The 22,887-nt window shown below is 34.7% G+C and overlaps 1 protein-coding gene across 1 annotated transcript; it reads left to right on the plus strand.

The window, feature by feature from the left end:
• The first annotated feature begins 5,690 nt into the window (after positions 1 to 5,690).
• On the plus strand, positions 5,691 to 7,671 carry LOC130945431 (auxin response factor 17-like). Its single transcript, XM_057874149.1, has 2 exons — positions 5,691 to 6,791; positions 7,102 to 7,671. The coding sequence occupies exons 1-2, from the start codon at positions 5,691 to 5,693 to the stop codon at positions 7,669 to 7,671; spliced, it is 1,671 nt and encodes a 556-aa protein (XP_057730132.1).
• The last annotated feature ends 15,216 nt before the right edge of the window (positions 7,672 to 22,887 follow it).

Genomic DNA, 22,887 nt, shown 5'->3' on the forward strand with positions numbered 1-22,887 from the left:
TGTACATATGTTTTGCTTAATAAAATTATATCTTTAAGAATTTAATTTGGATGGATTAATTTAATCAGAATTCAATTTACTTATATATTTTTGTTGGATTAATATATTTTCTTAAAACATACTAAGCTTGTTTGAAATGTTAAAAATTAAAATTCACTCAAAAATTATTATTTTTTGTTTTAGAATAATTACAAATAAATAATCTTTTTCTTAATTCTAACTTTTATTTGTAAATTCAGATTAAATGGAATCTAATTTTTAAATCAATTTTCACGTTTTTTAAATTTAATATATCAAATATAAAAAATATTTTTATTTATAATTAATAAAATGATATACAAAATTTCATTTATATAAAAATTATTTTAAACTAAAGAATTAAATTCCGTTCTATAAATATCTTAAAGTTATTTCATATCATAAAATTAAATTTTAAATATTTTTTTAAAAAAAATAAAATTATTTTCTTATGTTAAATGGTTTTTAAACAAGTTCATATTAAGATTATTGTTAGTAGACAATTAGACATTTTCAAATTGTTTACTTTAATAAATATATAATAAAAATATTTAAAAAATTAAATTTTATATTTTTATAAAAATAATTTTAATTGATAATCTTAATATGTTTCATTACGACAAATATTAGGTAAATCTATTTTTATATTATTGAAAATATTCAAATTAAATATTATTTGAGGAGTTGAATTATTATGATTATTGTCATTTAATTTAAGTAGAGTTTCATTAAAGAGTTGAAAGGATGTGAAACGAATGCCTGCATTGATAAATTAGCTTGATATGATTGCAGTTGGAATGTATTATTTTATATTTTTATGCTAAATAATAGTTAAAAAAACAGATATAATTATACAATAATAATAATTTACATAATCATTATATCAAAATTAAATTATATAAATTCGTATTAAGACGAAACAAAAACATCTTTTATATTGATCATTTTGAATAAACAACTTAATTAAATTTAAAAAAAAAATAAAATATAAACTTATATTACAAATTTTATAAATAAATTATTTTATATTTAATTTTTTAGTTATAAAATTACTTATTTTAAAAAAAATAATAAAAAATCTCTTAAAAAAAAGTCATTTTAAAAATTTTTCCATATATAAACACTTTAATTGACTTTTTAGTTAGTTACAAGTTAATTTTAAAAATTATACCAAATATTAATGTTATAACTTTTCATAAATTATAAATTATTTGTGAATCGCCGATAAATTATAACTCAAATAATATAATCTTTTCATATTCACTTAAGAGGTTATGGGTTTAAATTTCTTTATTTTTTAAAAAAAAATTACTTATAAATCTATTCAATTTGACAACTCTTTCTAGGATTTTTTTTTTCTTTTATTTATAGAAATTGAATTTGAATATTGTTTTTGTACATCATATAATAATTTAATTTTATGTTGAACATAATGATAGGGATTGGTAAGCAAATTACAACGTGATTAGTCATGTGTTTGATTATTCATGACGCGCATTGTTTTGTTTTTGTCAAAGGATTTGGCCATACAACTAAGTGCCGTCAGAAATGGCGTCTTCTCCTCCTTTCTAAACAGTTAATACTTAATACTCTTTTTTCAGTTATTTGGATTGGAGATAGATTAGATTTTTTTTCGGGGTATGTTCATGGCGTGATTTTCGCATGGAATTTATATTTGAATGTTCTTTGACATTGGAATCTTCCTAGAAGTAGACGCTCAACATTATTTAGGGTATAATTACCATGTGGAATATTTATATTTAGTATTTACTATTTACACAAATTTTATTATTTGATAATTTTGTTTTTCAGTACAATTCATGGGAGATTAGATTAAAATTATAAGTATTATTTGATATTGTTATAAACTATATTTAAAATTATCAAAGTATGTTACAATTCGTGGGTTGATTCATTCACAAAAACTATAAATCGAGTTAGACAAATTTCAACTCATATAATAATAATAATAATAATAATAATAATAATAATAATAATAATAATAATAATTTATTTTGACTCAATTTATGTAATCCGTTATTTAAATAGATTCGATTCCTATAGCTTAGGAATTTGAGTGGGTTGATTTAAACTCAAATTTTAAGGTAGTGTTTGTCTTAGATCTATGTAGATCAGAGATATAGATATAATAACAATTTATTGTTTGGTTACTGAAATATAAATTTTTTTAAGACACGTTTACACACAATAGATACAATAAACATGTATTTAGTATTTTTAGAAATAGTTTAAGACTCGAAAGAATCAATATAAATGCTATTTTTTGTGTTTCTTAGGCGATATTTTTGTAATCAAATAAATTTAATATTAAATTATCCTTTTGTGTTTATGTCTCAAAATTTTAAGACATTAACCAAACTGACCTTAAGCTAACCCCAAATTAAATAAGAGTTTTGATTTTTTTTATTAAAGATAGTAGTTTAGAAAAATACAAACGAAAAGAAAAAAGAATGAAGAGTTGACATGTATTAATATTAAATAGTTTATTAGTTCTACCGAAAAAAAAAATTATTAGTTAGATTGATTTTAATATTAACTTAAAAAGAACATTAATGATTGAGGCATAATAAACAATTTAAATAAGTTTTTTCTTTTAAAGTTTAAATTATAAGAATTTTTATTAATAACAACTTATAAATAAGTTATTTTGTATTTGAATTTTTAGTTATAGAAGTACTTATTTTAAAGTTATAACATAAATAACTCAAAAAATATATTTTTTTACATAAGAAAATAAAAATTAAAATAACGATGATAACAAATACTTTTTAATATTGAATGTTGATTTTACATAATCTAATCACTAAAATTACAATTGTATAGGTAATTGATTTTTTATTTGTTCTCTTATTAGTTTCATTTTTTAGATAATTGGTTCTTCTACCTTACTTTTACCCATAACGATTTTCTTGTATGTGGTGAATAGTAATAAAATTTTAATTTACAATAATCTTGATGGCAATGCCAAAAAAATTATTGTGTAATTAGTGTTTGCTGTTTTATTGTGTATGATATAGTAGGTAAAAATAAAAAACAAATATAAGATGTGTGTCAATATATATTTTTTGTTGTTTTTCATTTTTATTTTTTACTCCTATTAGCCTTCTTCTTTATTGAGGTAAAAAACTTGTTATAACTAACTATAAAAATAATAGCAAGTTATATGAAAATAACATCACATGTAAAAAAATAAAATTAAAACTGAAATTTTATTCCACATACAATATTAAATACAAATTAAAAATAAAATAATAAAAATAATAAAAAAAACTAAAAAAGATATATGCAGTAGGTGATTCAAATGGAATAATATTTTAAATGGTGATAGAAGTTAATATTTTCAACCGATGAATCATTATGTGAAAATAATGATGGAAGACACGTACTTACTTCTATCAGATGAAACCTTGCTTGAAGAGAGTGGTAGAAGGACAGTATTTTTTTTTTAGCATAAACAAGAAACATTTTCACACGCCAAAAATGAAAGCAGATTTTTTTTAAGTCAATTTTTTTTAGAGAAGTGATAGAATGACTTATTGAAAAGGAGAAATCATATATTTTTATTTTTTTAAAAAGTTGTGAATTAATTTTTCGAAAAGTTAAAATTTTTTAAATGATACCAAATACGCATATTGTAACTTTTTATAATTAAAAAAAAAAGTAGCTTCTGCTGTTTTTTAAAAGGAGTTCTGATTCTGAATATATCATCGTAATTAATTGACATTAATAAATTAAATTAAATAAATAAAAAATATAGTTAAGAATGTGTCACTTCAGCTTCATAATTAAATAAAAAAATATTTTTTAATTATAAATTTTGCTAACATGTATTATAAGAATAAATGTTAAAATTATTATTAAAAAATAAAAAAACATAATTTAAGTTTTTAATATATTTACATAAATAAAATGTTTAAAAACTTCTATTATAATAATTTTGACGTATATTTTTAGTATACATATTAATTAAACTCTTTAATTATATATAATAGATAATAAATACTAGATAAAATAGATGATATACAATAAATAACAGATAATATTAATTAATTAATTTTGGTCATACTATGTGCTTTTGTGATGAGGTAACAGTAGTACAGTCAACTTGTATAGCGGGTCATTTACAGCAAGTTAACTCTTATATTTGGTCTCTTATTGCCTCTTGTTTTTTTCTTTGATTTGATCTGTTAACAATATTAATTAATTAGGGATCTGTTTGCAATGCTTGAATTACAAGTTGTCAAGTTCCTTCAATCTTACTACTAAAATACTGATCTGTTCAGAATAATTCATTTTCTTATTAATCGTTAATTTTCTTTCAAATTAACGTATTTTTATTAAGATAATTATTTATTATAGTAAAGATGAGAAAAGAATTATCAGTTATTTTTTTCCTTTGTACCTTTAAAGCTACTTCACATTGGGCTACCAGAAAAACCATTGTCTCTACTGGGCCGCCTTGGGTTTCTCTTGTAAGCCTTTTTATTAAGCAATACAATTTTTTAAATTCAGAACCAAATATCGACCAAAAAAAAAAAATTCAGAACCAAATTGGTCAAAAAAAAGATTTATACATAGAAGAAGATAACATGTTAAAATTTAAATTGTCATCCTGTCTTACCATTAGCTGTAATTGGTTACAAAAAAATTTTTGAATTTTGACTTAGTTAATTTTTCATGTCTTGGATTAATTTGAACTTGCACTTTTAATCCCATCATATATCCGTACAAAAATATTATAAAAAAATAAAAACAAAAGAAGTTAAACCACAAATTAAAACAGATAATTTTCTTTGCCCATATTTTCGATAGATGGAACAGATTTATAAATAAAAGAAGATAATATGTTAAAATTTAAAATATCATCTTGTCTTATCTCTTTTTTTTGGATGAAACCTTGTCTTATTTTTAGTTGTAATCTGTTATTAAAATATAAGATTTGATTTAGTAGAGAGATTTCCGTAACCATGTTAAGGATGGTTGTTATAGTATTAGTGTTACTATCCTTTGTTTGTTTAACAACCATGCTACCCTAAACAACCATTATTTATCTAATTAAATTTATTTTAATTTTCAATTCCTACGTATATATTGAAAGTAAAAATACTAATTGTAGAATGAGTAATTTTATGGGAAGTCAAGAAGGTAGTAACATAGTAGTATTAAGGTTGAAATGAATGCAATTAATTAAAATCAATATATCATCAACTTGCTTTAAAAATTGAACTGCATGAAAACTTGTCTTTCCAAACGAACTAAGCCATGTCATCAGGGATACAAATAAAAGCGTTTTTATTACTAACTTAAAACGTAAAAACACACATACAATTATTATATACACAAATGAAAATGATAGAAGTATAGAACTAATTAATGATCAGTTAACAGTGATGACCATAGATATTCCCATTCAAAGATAAGATAGAACAGAAAACTTAAATTTCAAAATTCAATTTAATTTGATTTTGTGAGGGTTTTCTAACTAATCTTACACTAATCACTTGTTTGATTCAATTGACTAAGGGTAGCTATATAAAAGACTGCATGGTTTGATTTAAAATCCCCACACTTGTTTTGTTTTCAGTTACAAAAAAAATATCCACACATACTAATCACTCTCTCATTGCCGTAGTGCTCCGTCCTCATCAGCCATGCCTCGCCGTAGTGCTCCGTCCTCATCATTGCCGCCGAGGCCAACACCAATTCCCGCCAAATTCTGGCGCGCATGTGCTGGAATCTCTGCGAAGGCACCAGTAGTGAACTCTAGGGTTTACTACTTTCCACAGGGACACATCGATCAAGCTGCTTCGCAACCGCGAAACCTTTCACCTCTGGTTTACTCCAGGCCGGTCATCCCTTGCCGTGTCGCCGCCGTCAACTACTTCGCAGACCCTAACACCGACGAGGTCTTCCTCAAGATTCTTCTTCTTCCTGTCACCGATGGATCCGCTCAAGATTTTCTTCCACCTGCCGTCGCCGCCGAAGGCAACAGCGGCAACGGCAATGGCGACGATGAAGAGGTTGCGTCGTACGCCAAGATTCTCACGCGGTCCGATGCGAATAATGGCGGAGGGTTTTCGGTGCCGAGATCCTGTGCGGACTTGGTCTTCCCGCCGTTGAACTTTGAAGAGGACCCGCCGGTGCAGAACCTTAGAATAACCGACCTACACGGCGCCGTATGGGAGTTTCGCCACATCTACCGCGGGACTCCGAGACGGCACCTCTTCACATCTGGCTGGAGCAAGTTCGTTAACAGTAAGAAGATTATCTCCGGCGATACTGTGGTTTTCATGAAGGACTCCGATGGGAGGATGTTCGTCGGGCTCCGCCGCAATATGTCGCTGGACGACGATATCGCAGATGGTGGATTGGATTGGTTTGCAGCTATGGACGAGAGCGAAGGAGAAAAAGAAGAGGAAGAAAAAGAAGAGGTGATGACGGAGGGATTTGCAAGAAACGGGAAGGGGAGAGTGACTTCGACATCGGTGGCAGAGGCGATGGAGCTGGCAGCTCAAAACAAGCCGTTCGAAGTTGTTTACTATCCAAGCGTGGGTTGGGGAGAGTTTGTGGTGAAGGCAGAGGACGTGGACGTGATGATTAATGGTATTCCTTGGAGAGTTGGGATGAGAGTGAAAATGGGCAGAGAGAACTATGATTCGTCACGGATGGATTGGTTTCAGGGGACTGTTTCTGGTGTTACTGTTCCCGGTATAGATCAACCATGGAGTGGTTCTCCTTGGCGCATGCTTCAGGTATAAAATTTGCCCGCTTTGTGAATTTTGATTTGTGTGTTTATGTATAGTGATATGGACTTTGACTAAGAAATGGCAAGAAAGGAAAAAGAAAAAGAAAGGAGTGAAAGAAATAAATAAAGAAAAATTTAAAGAAAGAATCTATTGGTTTCTTGTGGTGTGTTCTTGTTTTCACCTGAAATCGACTTTAGCTGAATTTTCATAATAAGAAAGATGGATTTTTACTGATTGATTTGGTTAAATTTGGTCATAATATTTTTTTATTTTTTATTGCAGCTAATGTTTGGCTTTTTTTTTTCCTTATCTGTAGATTACATGGGATGAATCCGAAATCTTGAAGAATGTAAATCCTGTCAGTCCATGGCAGGTGGAACTTCTTTCTGAGACACTTTTACTTCCTCAACTATTTCCCCCAACAAAGAGGTTCAGAACTAATGAAATGGGAGAATCCTCCTCTTCCATTACAAGATTTTCTATTCCTGATTCCACAATGGGAGTGCTGAATCAAACATTGTTGAGTAATTATGATACTTTTTTTTCTGCTAGCATGCAGGGAGTCAGGCATCCTCTATTTTCTGCAGCTACTTATCCCCTCTTTCCGATTGATCCTTCTCTGTCTATTGATAGTTCCTTTGAGAATAATATTGTACCAAAGTTAAATGTTATGTTGCCAAAACTTAACATTGACACTCATAAGCCTAAAAACTTATCACCACATAGCAAGTCTAGTTTGACTCCCATTGATGAGACCCCTAACAGCAACTCAACCAAATCTGGAGCTACTTCATTTCAGTTATTTGGTTGTACTATTCAAACAGATCAAGCTTCTCATAAAATTGATGACCATAACAATGTTGAAGGAGAAGACAACATACAATAAAATAATGTCTCCTCTATGAAGAGTAACATCTAGCTGTACAGGTATGTCTATAAGCCTATATCTGAATAATAAACTGAAATTTATCTTAAGAATGAATTAAATATATATAAAAAAACAGCTATTAGTGTGTAGTCGTGTAGTTGATAATTTCTGCACCGAAGAAATGGATTATCTAGGGTCATGGGGATGCTTGTTAGATTAGTTTCCATTCATAATGAATTAATTGTTTCACTTTTATCCTTCTGTGTGTGTTGGGATTTTTTTTTTTTCCTTTGCTATAAGGTCATTCCATGGTTCTCCACTTCTATGATTGGCATTCATATGTTTTCCGACTTGACTTTTTGCTTAAACTTTTTAATCTTTTTATGCAGGTAACTTACACATGATAGATGCTGTTGCATTATGACCTTGAAGGTGAAGAAGCAGTAGTGTATACAAACATTTTTTTTTTGGTATTACAAATAAACAATTTTTTTAAAGTGAAAAAATGTTGTAACTTTAGTAACATTACTACGGGGCATTTTTTATTAATTTTAATTAATTAAAATAAAATAAATGTAATATTTTTTAATTATCTTGTATCATAACACGTTATAATTTAAGTAAATGTTAAATTATTATATGTAAAACGGATTGTTTTGACATTCTGCTCATCATGCATGAGCTTACAAGTGGATATTTATCTGAAGTAACAGATTTGGTTCACAAAATTCAGAAGCTTTTATCTCGTCTTTGATTTTGGCTTGTTCACGTTGAGTGGGTGTCTCGAGAAGCAAATAGAGCTGCAGATTGGATGACTAGATATGGTGCCAAGAGTAACTCTGATATTCAGCAAATCATTCGCTCGTATATAAGATAGTGTTTGCTTTATTTCTCTTCATGATTAGACACAAAAAAAATGTTAAGTTATTAAATTTTAAATAAAATATGTATTATACTTTTAAATATAAAACAAGTATTGTGGATATTACATAATTTTCATTTGAAATACATTTTAAACATCAAGCATTAGAATTGTTATTACAGCAATAGTTCTATTTGAAGCACTAAATTAATTAATATACCTATAATAATTTTCGAAAAAAAAAATTATGGGCGAAAAAGTTTTCATCCTCAATCTAAAATTTTCTCGGCGATTTTCATCTCCATTTCAAAAAAAAAAATGTTAGGACAATGATTAGAAATTTTTGTGGAGTATTAAAAAAGTAAAAAAATATTTACAATATATATGTTTGTATATTTTTTTTTATATCACCGAAGAAATTACTTGAAGAGAACGCTGTAAAAAAATCTAGCAAAACAACTTTGTCTTGAATAAAATTTCAGTAGTTAAAAAAAAAGATACGTATTATTTTAGTCTTTAAAATTTATGATTAAAATCAAATTTATATCCAATATTATTTTGAATTTAAAATTGTCTTTAATATTTTATTTTGTATTAAAATTATCATTTTTAATAAAATTTTAAATTTTATTACTAAATTACTCCTAATAAAAAAATTATAAAATAATAAAAAAAAGAAAAAATGCGGAAGGGAGCAGGGAAGAAAGGAAGGGGGGAAAGGAAGAGGGGAAAGGAAGTAAGAGAAGACGACGAGAAAGAAGAAGAGGGGGAAGAGGGGGAAGCGCCGGCCATTACCACTGCTAGTGAGAGAGCTCGTCGTCGCGCTCTGCTATTGTCATTGTTGCTATTGACCTCGTCGCCGCTGCATCTCGTGGATTCTGCATCTACTTCGGCTTCTACTTCTACTTTTGCTTCTTTCGATTCTGCTTATGCTTCTTTCAATTCTGCTTTTGTTTCGGCTTCTGCTTCCGATTCGACTTCTACTTCTTCTGATTCTGGGTCTGTTTCTATTTTTGTTTCTAATTCTGATTTTGATTTGTTTTTTTTTATTTTATTGTTGTTGTGTGTTAACTTTGTTGTTAATAAATTTGATGTTGTTTTTGAATTCGAATAATATATTATTGTTGGTATTGAATATTGTGTTTTTGAATTGATATTTAGTGGGAGTAAGGGAGGTGGTGGTGGTAGTAAAGATGGTGGTGATGGAGAGTATTTTTGTCCGTAAAAAGTCAAAAAGACGATTTTAATATAAAATAAAATGTTGGGATGATTTTAAATCCAAAATAATGTTGAGAGCGAATTTAATTTTGATCATAAATCTTACGAACCAAAAATAATATTTTATCCCTTAAAAAAATTATGTACATGTTTTGATGACTATGTACATATGTATTAAAACTATAAATCACTATTAAAAAATAATAGATTATAGATGGATTTTTTAATAGAATTTTATTTTCAAATTCTAACTTTCTTTCAATAATTTTATCGTAAAATTAAAAAATTTCTGATAGATTCTAACTTTTTTTTTAATAATTTTATTGATAAAATTAAAATAAAATTTAAAATTATCACCAATAAAAAATTTGTTTGTAATTCGTTGATAAATTTTTTAAAAAATTGAATTAAATAAGATTAAATCTTCCAGCGTAGTTTTTTATTCATGATCTTTATTATTTTAGTTCTTCAAATTCAAAATTTACTATATCAACAAATGAAGTACTCAACTAGCTTTGACTTACTATCCTAATACATGGCTAAATAATTCATTTTGACACTTAAACAAAACAAAACACTTAAACATTGTTTGCATAAATACAAATCCCATTAGCACAAAACATACAACGTATCTGATGCTGAACATCATCTTTTCCAATCCTTCCTTTAAGCTTGGTCTTCTCCTCTGTAAGACTCTCTCTCTTCGTCACTTTTGCTTTGTCGCCGCTCGCTAGCACGAGCTCTCACATCTGCTGCTCGCACTTGAAGGAACTATAATTACCAGTTCATGAACTGCAATATGCTAAGTACATAGATTGAAATTACTCTTTGACTAATTAGAATGAGATTTTCAGAAGAAAAATATGTACTAAATAAAATAATATCACTTAAAGAAATAAATTTGTTACACTGAAAATTTATTACCTAGCTGTAATGTTTGATAAACACTGGTATGGTTTATAATATATATTTAATTCACGTTCTGAAAATTTGAATGTATATCATGTTTGAAAATTTAAGTTGCAGCTACCATAGTTTTATTTAGTTATTTTAAAATGTCAGATCCATATAAGGGTTCTAAGAATTATATACCGTTACCAGTCAAATTCTTTTCCATCGCAAGTCAATTATAAAAGTAAGCAAGGTTTGCATATTTAGTCATGAAGCAAGCATATACAAAGGTACAACTAAGAGTTTCTGAATCAAATATCAATAATTTTTTCTCACCTTGAATGGAAGAGCTCTCCATCCACCTCAAGCATTGGAGCAATTTTCTCATCTAGCCTTTGCATAACGATTAATAGCTTTTGCATGCTTTCAGTAAGGTCCTCACCATTCATATTAGTTGCTGCAAGGGTCTTCAAGTACATAGCAAAACTAACTATATATCGTTATTAAAATAGCTAAAATGGCTCAATTTAAAAATAATATGGTATGCTTAACCATGGGAAAAGGTGAAAAAGCTCTGTAGACATGTAAAGGAAAAAACATTCCAAAATCATAGATCATTGTTAAGGGGTCATTTAGATAAAGACGCTTAAAACGTTTTTTTTAAAATATTTTTTAATAATTAAAATTTAATTAAATCGTGTTATTTTTGTCAAAATTAGGCTAGACAAATTGATTTGAGCAAAAAAAATGGTGAATCAAATCTTGAACTGGTGTAAATTAATATTATTTTTTAGAAAAGAACTACAATATCCTTGTTATAGAAAATGATTAAAATACTCTTATTATATATATATATATATATATATATATATATATAACACCCTCGAATTATTCAAACGCAGATAGAAATGCACTCGAATTTTACTATTGATAAAAATACCTTTAAATAATTTAAAAACATAACAACAATAACCAATAGTAAATATATATTTTCAAAAAATGTCTTAGAGATTGAATTTTGATGTGATTTTTTACAAGAATAATTAAAAAAATGAGATATTATTTTCTTAAATTTGATAATTTTTCTAAGTATATTTTTTGTGATTTCTTAAAGTATTATTAGTTATTAAAAAAAATTACAAAAAATATATACTCAACGAAAAATTATCAAATTTTAAGGATACTAATATCTCATTTTTTTAATCATATTTACAAAAAATTGTATCAAAATTCAATCTCTAATATATTTTTTTTAAAAATACATATTTAATGTTAGATAATCTTGCAACAAAAACTAACATTAAATATGTATTTCTCAAAAAATATATTAGAGATTGAATTTTGATACAATTTTTTACAAACATAATTAGAAAAATAAGATATTATTATTCGTAAAATTTGGTAATTTTTTGTTAAGTATATATTGTTTTGTGATTTTTTAAAAGTATTATTGATTATTAATAAAAATAATTATAAAAAAATTATATACTTAACAAAAAATTACTAATTTTTATGTATAATAATATATTATTTTTATAATCATTCTTGCAAAAAATTGCATCAAAATTTAATCTTTAAGGTATTTTTTGAAAATATATATTTACTGTTGGATATTGTTGTTGTGTTTTTAAATTATTTGAAGGCATTTTTATTGATAATAAAATTCGGGTGTATTTTTGTCAGCATTTGAATAATTCGGAGGCGTTTTTGGTGGTTAACCCAATCTAAAAAATTATCTGTTTGTTAGCATACACCAAACTATGAATACATTTGATAGAAAAAAAAAAGTGACATAGAAAATTATTAGAATAAAAATATGTTGCCCTTGTTAGATATTATTCTACAAGTAATTTATTTGAACAAATTAAATACTATAAAATAGTATTGTTACGTTGGGTAACCGGAGGTTAATGGGCTTGACTCGTTGGGTTGGCCCAATTGTATGAGGGAGGAAGCCTTTGAGCGGGTTTGCGCCTTTAGAGACTCCTTCCGACTTGTGAGTGTGAGAGAATGCAGGGTGGTACCTGCAAAGACACTCCGATGCCTAAGTTAGCAAGGGTGTGAGCAGGTCTAGAGAGTATTGGGACTTAGAGATACCTGAGGGGTGTCAGTATATTTATAGTGGTGAACCAATAATCACCGTTGGAGTAGTTCCACCTTTTAGGGTGGATAACCGCCCCTTTATCTTAGGGAGGTTACGATATGACTCTTGGAAGTGGGTTGAGAGATTTTAGGGGCAGTTATTATCTGCCAACTAATCTTTGCTCCCGACTTCTTTAGAGTAAGTCGTGGAGAGAACCGACTTCTAAAGAGAAGGTCGGTGTTCTGAGGAGCTCAACCTTGTGGTTGGATCTGTAGTTTGGACCTGGGCCTTAGTGTTGGGCCAGGGTATGAACAGTGCCCCTACTCGAGCCCAATTCCTTTTAAGGCCGCGTGATTTTTTAGAACCGACGTGTTAAAATTTCAATAATCGCGTGTTTCGTTTCTGAAAACTTTTCCATCTGCACCCTTTGATCGAAAGAAGAAAGTTCCTTTCTTTTCGAGTGTCGTTGCTTCCATTTTCTCGCAAGTTCTTTCTTTGTAGAGTTGCATGTTTTTTATTTGAGAGGAGAGTCGGTCATAAACTTTGTTTTGTCAGGGATTTGACTTCAGGCCCTTTTAGAGAACCTGTTTTTGATCCCTTTTTTTTTGTAGGTTTTTCTAGAAAAACAAAAATGTCTTCTGTTGAAATTCTTGCTCAATGGGTGGATGTCACGGTTTTGGGAGAAGAACCCCTTGTTGACACGGACTTCATCACCAACCTCCGCACTCATCATAGGCTTTGAACCTCTGATGAGGACGAGCCGAAATATGAACTGGTTGTCCCAGGTCCCGAATACTGGGTTTGCTTTGGGAGGGCCTCTGAGGCAGCCCCTCATTTTTTCTATATGTATGAGAGTATGATTACCCGCCTGGGCGTTTTTCTCCCTTTTTTCGACTTTGAGATGGATGTTTTAGGCCACTGCCGTGTTGCTCCTACACAGCTCCACCCCAACTCTTGGGGTTTTTTTAAAAATTTATCAATTCATTAGCCATGCCCTAGATTTCTCGACTTCTTTGAGGATTTTCTTTTTTCTTTTTCACATGACTAAGCCCTTTAGTGGGCAAAATAACAAACAACAATGGGTTTCTTTCCGGGCTATACAAGGCCGGAGAGTCTTTACCCTTTTTGATGAATCCTTTCATGACTTTAAAAACTTCTTTTTTAAAGTGCAAGTTGTAGAGGGTCACCACCCTTTTTTCTGGATGAAAATTCTTTCCCTCGCTTTCCTCTATACTGGTTAGAGGCCTCTCCTTGCGAGAAATATAGTTTAGATGATTTGGACGAGGTGGAGGCGGCCATCGTTGGGTTCCTCCAAGAAGTTTGGGGGAGAGCCCCTTATTTGGATACCAAGAAGTTCCTCCAGGGGTCCCCGACCTTTATGCAAGCCCAATTAGGTAGTGTCGTATTGGTTTGTTAGGTTTTCCGACTACCAAGAAGTTCCTCCAGGGGTCCCCGACCTTTATGCAAGCCCAATTAGGTAGTGTCGTATTGGTTTGTTAGGTTTTCCGACTTTCTAAGTTGTTTTCTCTGATTTGTTTTATTGACTTTTTACCTAATGATTTTTGCAGAGATGGCGAAGAGGAATTCGAGAGAGTCTTACCAGAGGGTTAAGGAGGCCAAGGCTAGATCCCGCGCCAGGATTGGTGGTGCCAGGGCGACCGGTCCTTCTCCTCCCCCTTCTTCTCACAGCCTGGGGACCCCTGCCCGACCTATCGTTATTTCTTCCTCGGCTTCTTCTCTGCCGCCTCCTTCTTCCCGACCTTCTCCTGAGCCAGAAAAGAAAAAATGCAAGGCTCTAGAGTCTGGCTCTCCTTTTGAAGGTGAGGCCAAGGTGGATGCGTGTCAATTCATTCGGGAGCATATCTATCCTTATACACGTATAAGTATGGATGATGCTTCTCTTCGAAACCACCTTACTATTCTGGCTCAGGAGAGTATCAGGACGGCGGGGGTGTGCACCAAGTTTCTTGACATCTTTGAGAAGACTCTCCTTAGCTCTTTGGGCTCATCCCAGAGGGTTGAGGAGCTAGAGGGGAGGATTCTTTTGTATCAAGAGTCTGAGAGGAGTCTGAGGGAGGAGGTCACCAAGCTGAGGGAAGAGAGGGATAATCTCCAGAAGGAGGGAGAGAAGTTGATAGGCCGATGCTCTATGGCGGAGGGCCTACGGGAGAAGGCGGAGCAGAGCTACTCAAGTTTGTTCCAGGACCTTGTGGAGGTCAGAAAAGATCTAATAAGGACTCGGGATGCTTATGTGGAGCTGGAGGATTCTATCGCCGAGGGGTCCGAGGAAGCTTGGAGGGTTTTTAGGGAACAGGTCGAGGTCATTGCTCCCGACCTGGACCTCTCACCCTTGGATCCGGACAAGGTTGTAATTGATGGGGCGATCGTGTCTCCTCCCCAACCTGTTTCTGAATCCGAGCTGAAGACTCGGGGTCAGAGAATTATAGGGTCTCCTCCCCGACCAGATGATGCTCCGAGTTCTTCCAAGGCTCCTGAGATTTCTCCTCTAACTCCTATGGATGTCTCTCTCCCTGACTCTGGTGGTGCTCCAACTATTCTTCCAGGTGGTGACGGTGACGCTCTTTGAAAATCTCAAAAATTTTATCTTTGGCTATATGGGGGCCCGGCCTGTGGGTCCTCACTTTTTTTTAAACTATTTATTTTTATGTTGTTGTGGTACATTGTTGACGCTTTTTTGGTCTTTTATGGCCATAAACAAAAAATTAAAAATTCCCTTTTTGGACAAGGGTTTAGGTTATTTTTGTTGGCTGTGTGCATGCTTTTTTCTGCTTTAGGTTTTGAAGAAAAAACCCTTTTTTGATCTTTTTGCTTTTTCTTGGCCGGCTGTCTCTTTTCTTAAACTTTTGGATTTTTGAAGGTTTGAGACAGTCTTTATTTCTTTCCATGGGTTTTCTGACCTCTTTTCGATATTCCTTGTGCTCAATTCTTGATATATTGAGTTTTCATAACTTAGGTTATTTTTGCGATGCATTTCTTTGCTTCTCGGAATTTCGGATTTGTTAGTTGGTTAATTTTTGAGTTTATTCACGATCGACATTTATAACCTCTTTACACCGACTTGTACCTCGTCGTTTTATCCTGACGAACATCTAGGTCAGTTCATGGGATTTTCATGCTTTGTCGAGTTTAAGTCGGCGCGTTTCGTAGAAAGCGAGAAGGAACTTATAAGAGATATTTGAAAAAGATCTTTATTTATTTGCAAAGGTACTTTATCGCTACTAAGGGTTTCGGGCTATCTATGACCCCTTAGTCTCTACTGTGATGCCTCGTTAAAAATCCTTCTTCAGAAAAAACCCTTTTACTTTGGAAAAAAGTCATGAAGTTAGGAAAAGAGTACATCAGGGAGTAGAGTTCACTTTTAACTGTAGTACCTTTCCATATTACAAGCATGCCACGACCTGGGTAAATCGGTGCCGTTTAAGTCGGTCACCTTGTAATAACCTTTTCCTAGGACCTCACTAATCTTGTACGGTCCCTTCCAATTAGCGGCGAGCTTTCCTTCCCCAGACTTGTTGACTCCTATGTCATTTCTAATTAAGACCAAGTCGTCTGAGGCGAAGCTCCTTCGAATGACTTTCTGGTTGTATCTATTCGTCATCCTTTGCTTCAATGCTGCTTCTCTAATATGGGCTCGTTCGCAGACTTCATGGAGAAGTTCAAGTTCTTCTTTGTGTCCCTTTATGTTTCCAACCTCGTCGTAGAAGTTCACCCTTGGGCTTTGCTCGTTGATTTCAACCGGTATTATGGCTTCTATGCCATAAGCAATTCGGAAGGGTGTTTCTCCTGTGGCAGACTGAGGTGTGGTCCGATAAGCCCAAAGTACGTGTGGGAGTTCCTCGGCCCATGCTTCTTTTGCGTCCTGCAACCTTTTCTTCAACCCTGCCAATATGACTTTGTTTGCAGCCTCGGATTGTCCATTTGCTTGTGGATGTTCCACCGATGTAAATTGATGTTTGATTTTCATACTGGCTACCAGGCTTTTGAAGGTTGAGTCGGTGAATTGAGTGCTATTATCAGTGGTTATGGAGTGGGGTACCCCATATCTGGTGATAATGTTCTTGTAGAGGAACTTCCGACTTCTCTGAGCGGTGATGGTGGCCAATGGTTCTGCTTCTATCCACTTTGTGAAGTAATCCACTCCCACTATTAGATATTTTACTTGCTCCGGTGCTTGTGGGAATGGTCCTAGCAAGTCCAATCCCCATTTTGCGAAAGGCCATGGGGAAGTTATACTAATGAGTTCCTCGGGAGGGGCTACATGGAAGTTTGCATGCATTTGGCATGGCTGGCACCTTTTCACAAATTCTGTGGAGTCTTTTTGTAAGGTCGGCCAGTAGAATCCAGCTCGGATTACTTTTCTAGCTAACGACCTTGCTCCAAGATGGTTCCCGCAGATTCCATTGTGTACCTCCTCTAGCACCTCAGTTGTTTTTGAGGTCGGGACGCACTTTAGTAATGGTGTTGATATCCCCCTTTTATAGAGAATATTTTTTACCATCGTGTAGTTTTTTGCTTCCCTCCGGATTTTTTTGGCCTCTTTTTCCTCTTTGAGGAGGATGTCGAATTTCAGGTATTCGACTAAGGGCTTCATCCATCCGAGGTCTAACCCAGTGATTTCAAAGACATCTTGAGCAACCTCCGTTTTGTCTACGGAGGGTTCAGGGAGAGTTTCTTGGATCAGGCTTCTGTTGTTCCCTCCTGGTTTGGTACTTGCTAGCTTGGAGAGGGCATCTGTTCCGCTGTTGAGGTCCCGAGTTATATGCTTTACCTCGATCTCTTTAAAGTGCCTAAGGTGCTCCAAGGTTTTGTCCAAGTATTTTTTCATGTTGGGATCTTTTGCCTGATACTCTCCGTTTATTTAGGAGGTCACCCCCTGAGAGTCGCTGAATATCATTACTTTGGTCGCACCGACTTCTTTTGCCAGCTTTAACCCTACAATCAAGGCTTTATATTCTGCCTGATTGTTGGAAGTTGAAAACTCGAACTTGAGGGAAACTTCAATTTGCATTCCCCATTTGCTGACCAATATTATGCCTGCCCCGCTTCCAGCTTTATTGGAGGACCCATCTACATATAACTCCCATGTAGTGGATTTCTCCTCTTGGTCTCCCGCGTATTCCGCTAGGAAGTCGGTGAGGCATTGAGCTTTTATTGCCGTTCGGGTTTCGTATTTCAAGTCGAACTCGGAGAGTTCTATTGCCCATTGAACCATTCTCCCGCAATGTCCATCTTCTGAAGGACCTACTTTATGGGCTGGTTCGTTCGGACTTTTATCGTGTGTGCTTGGAAATACGGCCGTAATCGGCGTGAGGCCACTACTAAGGAGTATGCAAACTTTTCAAGTTTTTGATACTTTAGTTCTGGGCCCTGTAGAACTTTGCTGGTGAAGTACACAAGATGCTGCCCGACTTCATCTTCCCGTATTAGAGCTGATGCTATAGCTTTGTCTGCTACTGACAGGTATAGAATGAGCTCTTCCCCGACTATGGGTCGAGTCAGGATTGGAGGCTGGCTCAAGAACTTTTTGAACTCCCGGAAAGCTTCTTCGCACTCCGGAGTCCATTCGAACTGGCATCCTTTTCTTAATAAGGAAAATAGTGGAAGGGATCTTAGTGCTGATCCCGCCAGGAACCTGAAAAGGGCGGCAAGCCTTCCATTTAATTATTGGACCTCTTTCAGACAAGTCGGGCTTTTCATTTCCAATATAGCTTTACACTTATTGGGGTTTGCTTCGATTCCCCTTTGTGTAAGCATAAACCCTAGAAACTTTCCCGCCTCCACTGCGAAGGTGCATTTTGTGGGATTTAGTCTCATCCCATGCGACCTTACGATGTCTAAAACTTGTGAGAGGTCTGTCAAGAGGTCGGTTTCCTCCTTAGTTTTTACCAGCATGTCATCTACATAGACCTCCATTAAGATCCCAAGGTGGTGGCGAACACTTTATTCATCAACCTTTGATATGTGGCCCCGCATTTTTTAATCCAAATGGCATCACCACAGAGCAGTAGTTTGCTCTAGGTGTGATGAATGAAGTTTTTTCCTCATCCGGCTAGTACATCGGGATTTGGTTGTATCCCGAGTAAGCATCCATAAACGACAAGTATTGATACCCTGAGCTTGCATTTACTAGGGTGTCAATACTGGGAAGTGGATACGGGTCTTTGGGGCATGCTTTATTCAGGTTGGTATAGTCGATGCACATCCTCCACTTGCCGTTTTGCTTTTTAACTAGCACTACATTTGCTAGCCATGCCGGGTATTTGACCTCTTGGATGAAGTTGGCTTCCAAGAGGGCTTGTACTTGCTCTTCCACCACTTGAACTCGTTCTGCACCGAGCTTACACCTGCGCTACTGTACGGGTCGTGATCCGGGGTGTACCGAAAGCTTGTGGGACATGAGCCGAGGGTCTATCCCTGGCATGTCGGAAGCTTTCCAAGCGAAGAAGTCAGAATTTTATTGTAGGAGCTTTATTAGCCTTTGTTTCAGACCTTTGTCTAGGCTGGCCCCTATGTTGGTTCTTTTTTCTTCCTCTTTTCCGATTTGAATCTCTTCGGTTCTTCCACCCGGTTGTGGTCGCAGCTCTTCCCTTGCTTTTATTCCCCCGAGTTCTATGGTGTGGACTTCCTTGCTCTTTCCTCGGAGGTTTAAGCTTTCATTATAGCATTTTCTTGCCAATTTTTAGTCTCCTCGTACCGTCACTATTCCCTTAGGTGTTGGAAATTTCATGCAAAGGTGAGGGGTTGACACCACCGCTCCGAGCCGATTTAACGTAGTCCTGCCGATTAAGGCGTTATACGCCAATCCGACATCAATGACGATGAAGTCAATGCTCAGAGTTTTGGAATTTTTCCCCTTTCCGAAGGTCGTGTGAAGGGGGATGTATCCCAGTGGCTTAATTGGCATGTCTCCTAATCCATATAGGGTGTCCGGGTAAGCTTTTAGCTCCCTTTCATCCAATCCTAACTTATCGAATACGGATTTAAAAAGTATATCTGCCGAACTCCCTTGATCCACCAAGGTCCTGTGGAGGTTGACATTTGCCAAGATCATGGTTATTACCACCGGGTCGTCATGCCCGGGGACGATCCCATGTCCGTCCTCTTTGGTGAACGAGATGGTTGGGAGATCGGGAGATTCGTTTCCAACTTGATAAACTCGCTTCAGGTGTCTTTTGCGAGATGATTTAGTGAGCCCCCTCCTGCGAATCCTCCAGAGATTGTATGTATGTGTCTCTCGGAGGTTTATGGCGGCGGGTCTCTTCTGTCTTCATCATCTCGCTTTCTTTTTCCATGATTGTCCGACCTATCCGTGAGATATCTATCAAGTCGGCCTTCCCTGGCCAACCTTTCTATCACATTTTTGAGGTCGTAGCAATCATTTGTTGAGTGGCCATACATCTTATGATACTCGCAGTAATTGCCGCGACTCCCCCCCTTTTTATTTTTGATGGGTCTGGGAGGCGGCAATCTTTCAGTGTTGCAGATTTCTCTGTATACGTCTACTAGGGAGACTTTTAGAGGAGTGTAGGAGTGATATCTCCTAGGCCTGTCGGGGCCAACCTCCTCTTTTTTCTTAGTCTCCCTTTCTTTTTCTTTTGCTGAGTGAGGGGGCCCCAGTCGCCAGCTGGGCTCCCGTAGTTTGGCATTTTCCTCCATGTTGATGTATTTTTCTGCTCTCTCCTGTACATCGCTCAAAGAGGTCGGGTGCCTTTTTGATATGGACTGAGAGAAGGGGTCCTCTCTAAGTCCATTTACTAATCCCATGATAACTGCCTCTGTGGGCAGGTCTTGAATTTTCAAACACGCTTTGTTGAACCTTTCCATGTAATCACGCAGAGGTTCCCCGACCTTCTATTTAACTCGCAAGAGGCTCGGTGCGTGTTTTACTTTATCCTTCTGGATGGAGAATCGTATTAGAAATTTTCTTGAGAGGTCCTCAAAGCTGGTAACCGACCTTGGAGGGAGGCTATCAAACCACTTCATCGCCGCTTTTGACAGGGTGGTAGGAAAAGCCTTGCAGCAAATTGCATCAGAAGCATGACAAACCCGTTTTGACGGTTCATCTTGTATTAATTTTAGGGGATTTTATAACCTTTTACCCACATTTATCCATTGAAATAGCATGGTTTTATAACTTCTCCTTTAATTGTGCTTAAGAGTGAAAACATGCCTTTTAGGTCTTAAAATAGCTAAATCTAATTCTCCTTGATTCCATTAGATGCCTTGATATGTTTGTTAAGTGATTTAAGGTTTATGAGGCAAAGATTGGATCAAGGGAATGAAGAAAGAAGCATGAAAAGTTGGAGAACTCATGAAGAAATGAAAGAACCGGAAAGCTATCAAGCCGACCTCTTCGCACTTAAACGACCATAACTTGAGCTACAGAGGTCCAAATGATGCGGTTTCAGTTGGGTTAGAAAGCTAACATCCGGGGCTTCAAAACGATATAAGATTTGCCATAGTTGCATTGCGCATAAGGGCGCGCACGCGCACGGTACGCGGACGCGCCGATGGTGGCACATGACCCACTTAATGCAACACGTGGCCAGCGATTTTAGAAGCCTTGTGGGCCCAATCCAACTCATTTCTGATGCTATTTAACCCAAGGAGTGAAGAGGAAAATACATGTTAGTTACCATTAGTCATAGTTTAGTAGTTAGAAGTAGTTTTTAGAGAGAGAAGCTCTCTCTTCTCTCTAGAATTAGGATTAGGAATTAGGGTTAGATTAGGATCTCATAGTTCTAGGTTTAATTCAAGTCTCCTTCTACTTCTACCTTCAATTGATGATTGCTACACTTTGGTTCTTCTTTCTATCCCTATCCTCTTGTTGTAATTTCTCTTATTTTGTTTCTAGGTTTTGTAATTGAGATATTTTTGTTCTTTTGTTTTCTTTTAACAATGCAATTTGAGATAATTCATATGATTGTGATGTTGTTGATTGTTGTTTTGTTAATTCTTTGTAATTGTTAGTTGTTGATTCCTTTTATTCTTACAAATAAAAATGCTTTCTTTCATTACCCTCCAAGTGTTTGATGAAATGCTTGAGAGGATGTTAGAGTAGAATTCTATGTTCTTGGCTTGAGAAGGTGACTTAGGATTTCTTGAGTCACTAGTGTCCAATTGATTGATAGTTGATAGCCATTAACTCTAGCCTTCATTAATCTAATTAGTGGGAAGCTAGGACTTATGGACTAGGATTGATATAACTCACTTGACTTTCCTTTGTTAATTGATTTAAGGATGACTAAGTGGGATTAATCCTTGCAACTACCATACTTGTGGCTAGTGATAATGATGAAGACCCTTGACAACCAAATCTTGCCAAGACCATTTTGTTAATAAAGTTTTCTTACCATTTACTATTCATGTTTCTCATCTAAAACCCCAAAATAAACAAGTCCATAACCAATAACAAGAACACTACCCTGCAACTCCTTTGAGAGACAAACCGAGGTTTAAATACTTCGGTTTATAGATTTTAGGGGTTTGTACTTGTGACAAACAAATTTTTGTATGAGAGGATTATTGTTGGTTTAGAGACTATACTTCGACGAGATTTCATTTGTGAAATTCTAAACCGTCAAAAATCCAATCATCAAAGCATCAGCCAGATACATCCGACTTTTGAAATTGCTTAAGTGATACTTCGGGTCTGTGGTTCCGTCATAGAGGTTCATATCAGGGCTTTTGAAGTTTCTTGGAACTTTCGCCCTCATTATGTCCTCACTGAACGGGTCCTCTCCTCCCAGGGGCTACTCTTCTCGGTCGCCGCGGGAGTTTCGGCTTTTGAGGGAGGATTCAAGTTTTAAGAGTTTTTTTTCCAACTCTTTTCGTTGTTTTATTTCCTCCCTGAGGTTTCGCTCCGCCTCTCGTTGTCGTTCTAGTTCTTGTTCCAGTTGTTCCAGACGACCTTGGTGGCCGTTGACCAGCCCCATTAGTTCGGTTGCATGGGGTGGCCCTTCCTTTCCGGATTCTCGTCATTCTGAGGAGTTTACCTTTGGATTTTTGAGCCTAGAGGTGCCTTCTCTATGCTGGTCGCTGGTTCCTTGAAGAAGGGTCAGGTCTGCGTCATTGTTTCTGATATTTGGATTTTCTTGCTCGGAATCAGACGCTGTATGACCATCTTCTGGTGAGTTGTCCGCCATTATTGGTTGATCCC

Source organism: Arachis stenosperma, chromosome 8 (genome assembly GCF_014773155.1).
Source record: "Arachis stenosperma cultivar V10309 chromosome 8, arast.V10309.gnm1.PFL2, whole genome shotgun sequence".
Lineage (NCBI taxonomy): Eukaryota > Viridiplantae > Streptophyta > Magnoliopsida > Fabales > Fabaceae > Arachis > Arachis stenosperma.

Excerpts from the sequence above, each read along its gene's own strand:
- LOC130945431 (XM_057874149.1), top strand. The coding sequence starts at position 5,691 with ATGCCTCGCCGTAGTGCTCCGTCCTCATCATTGCCGCCGAGGCCAACA. Across the intron at positions 6,792-7,101 it reads CTCCTTGGCGCATGCTTCAG|ATTACATGGGATGAATCCGA; the intron begins GTATAAAATTTG and ends CCTTATCTGTAG.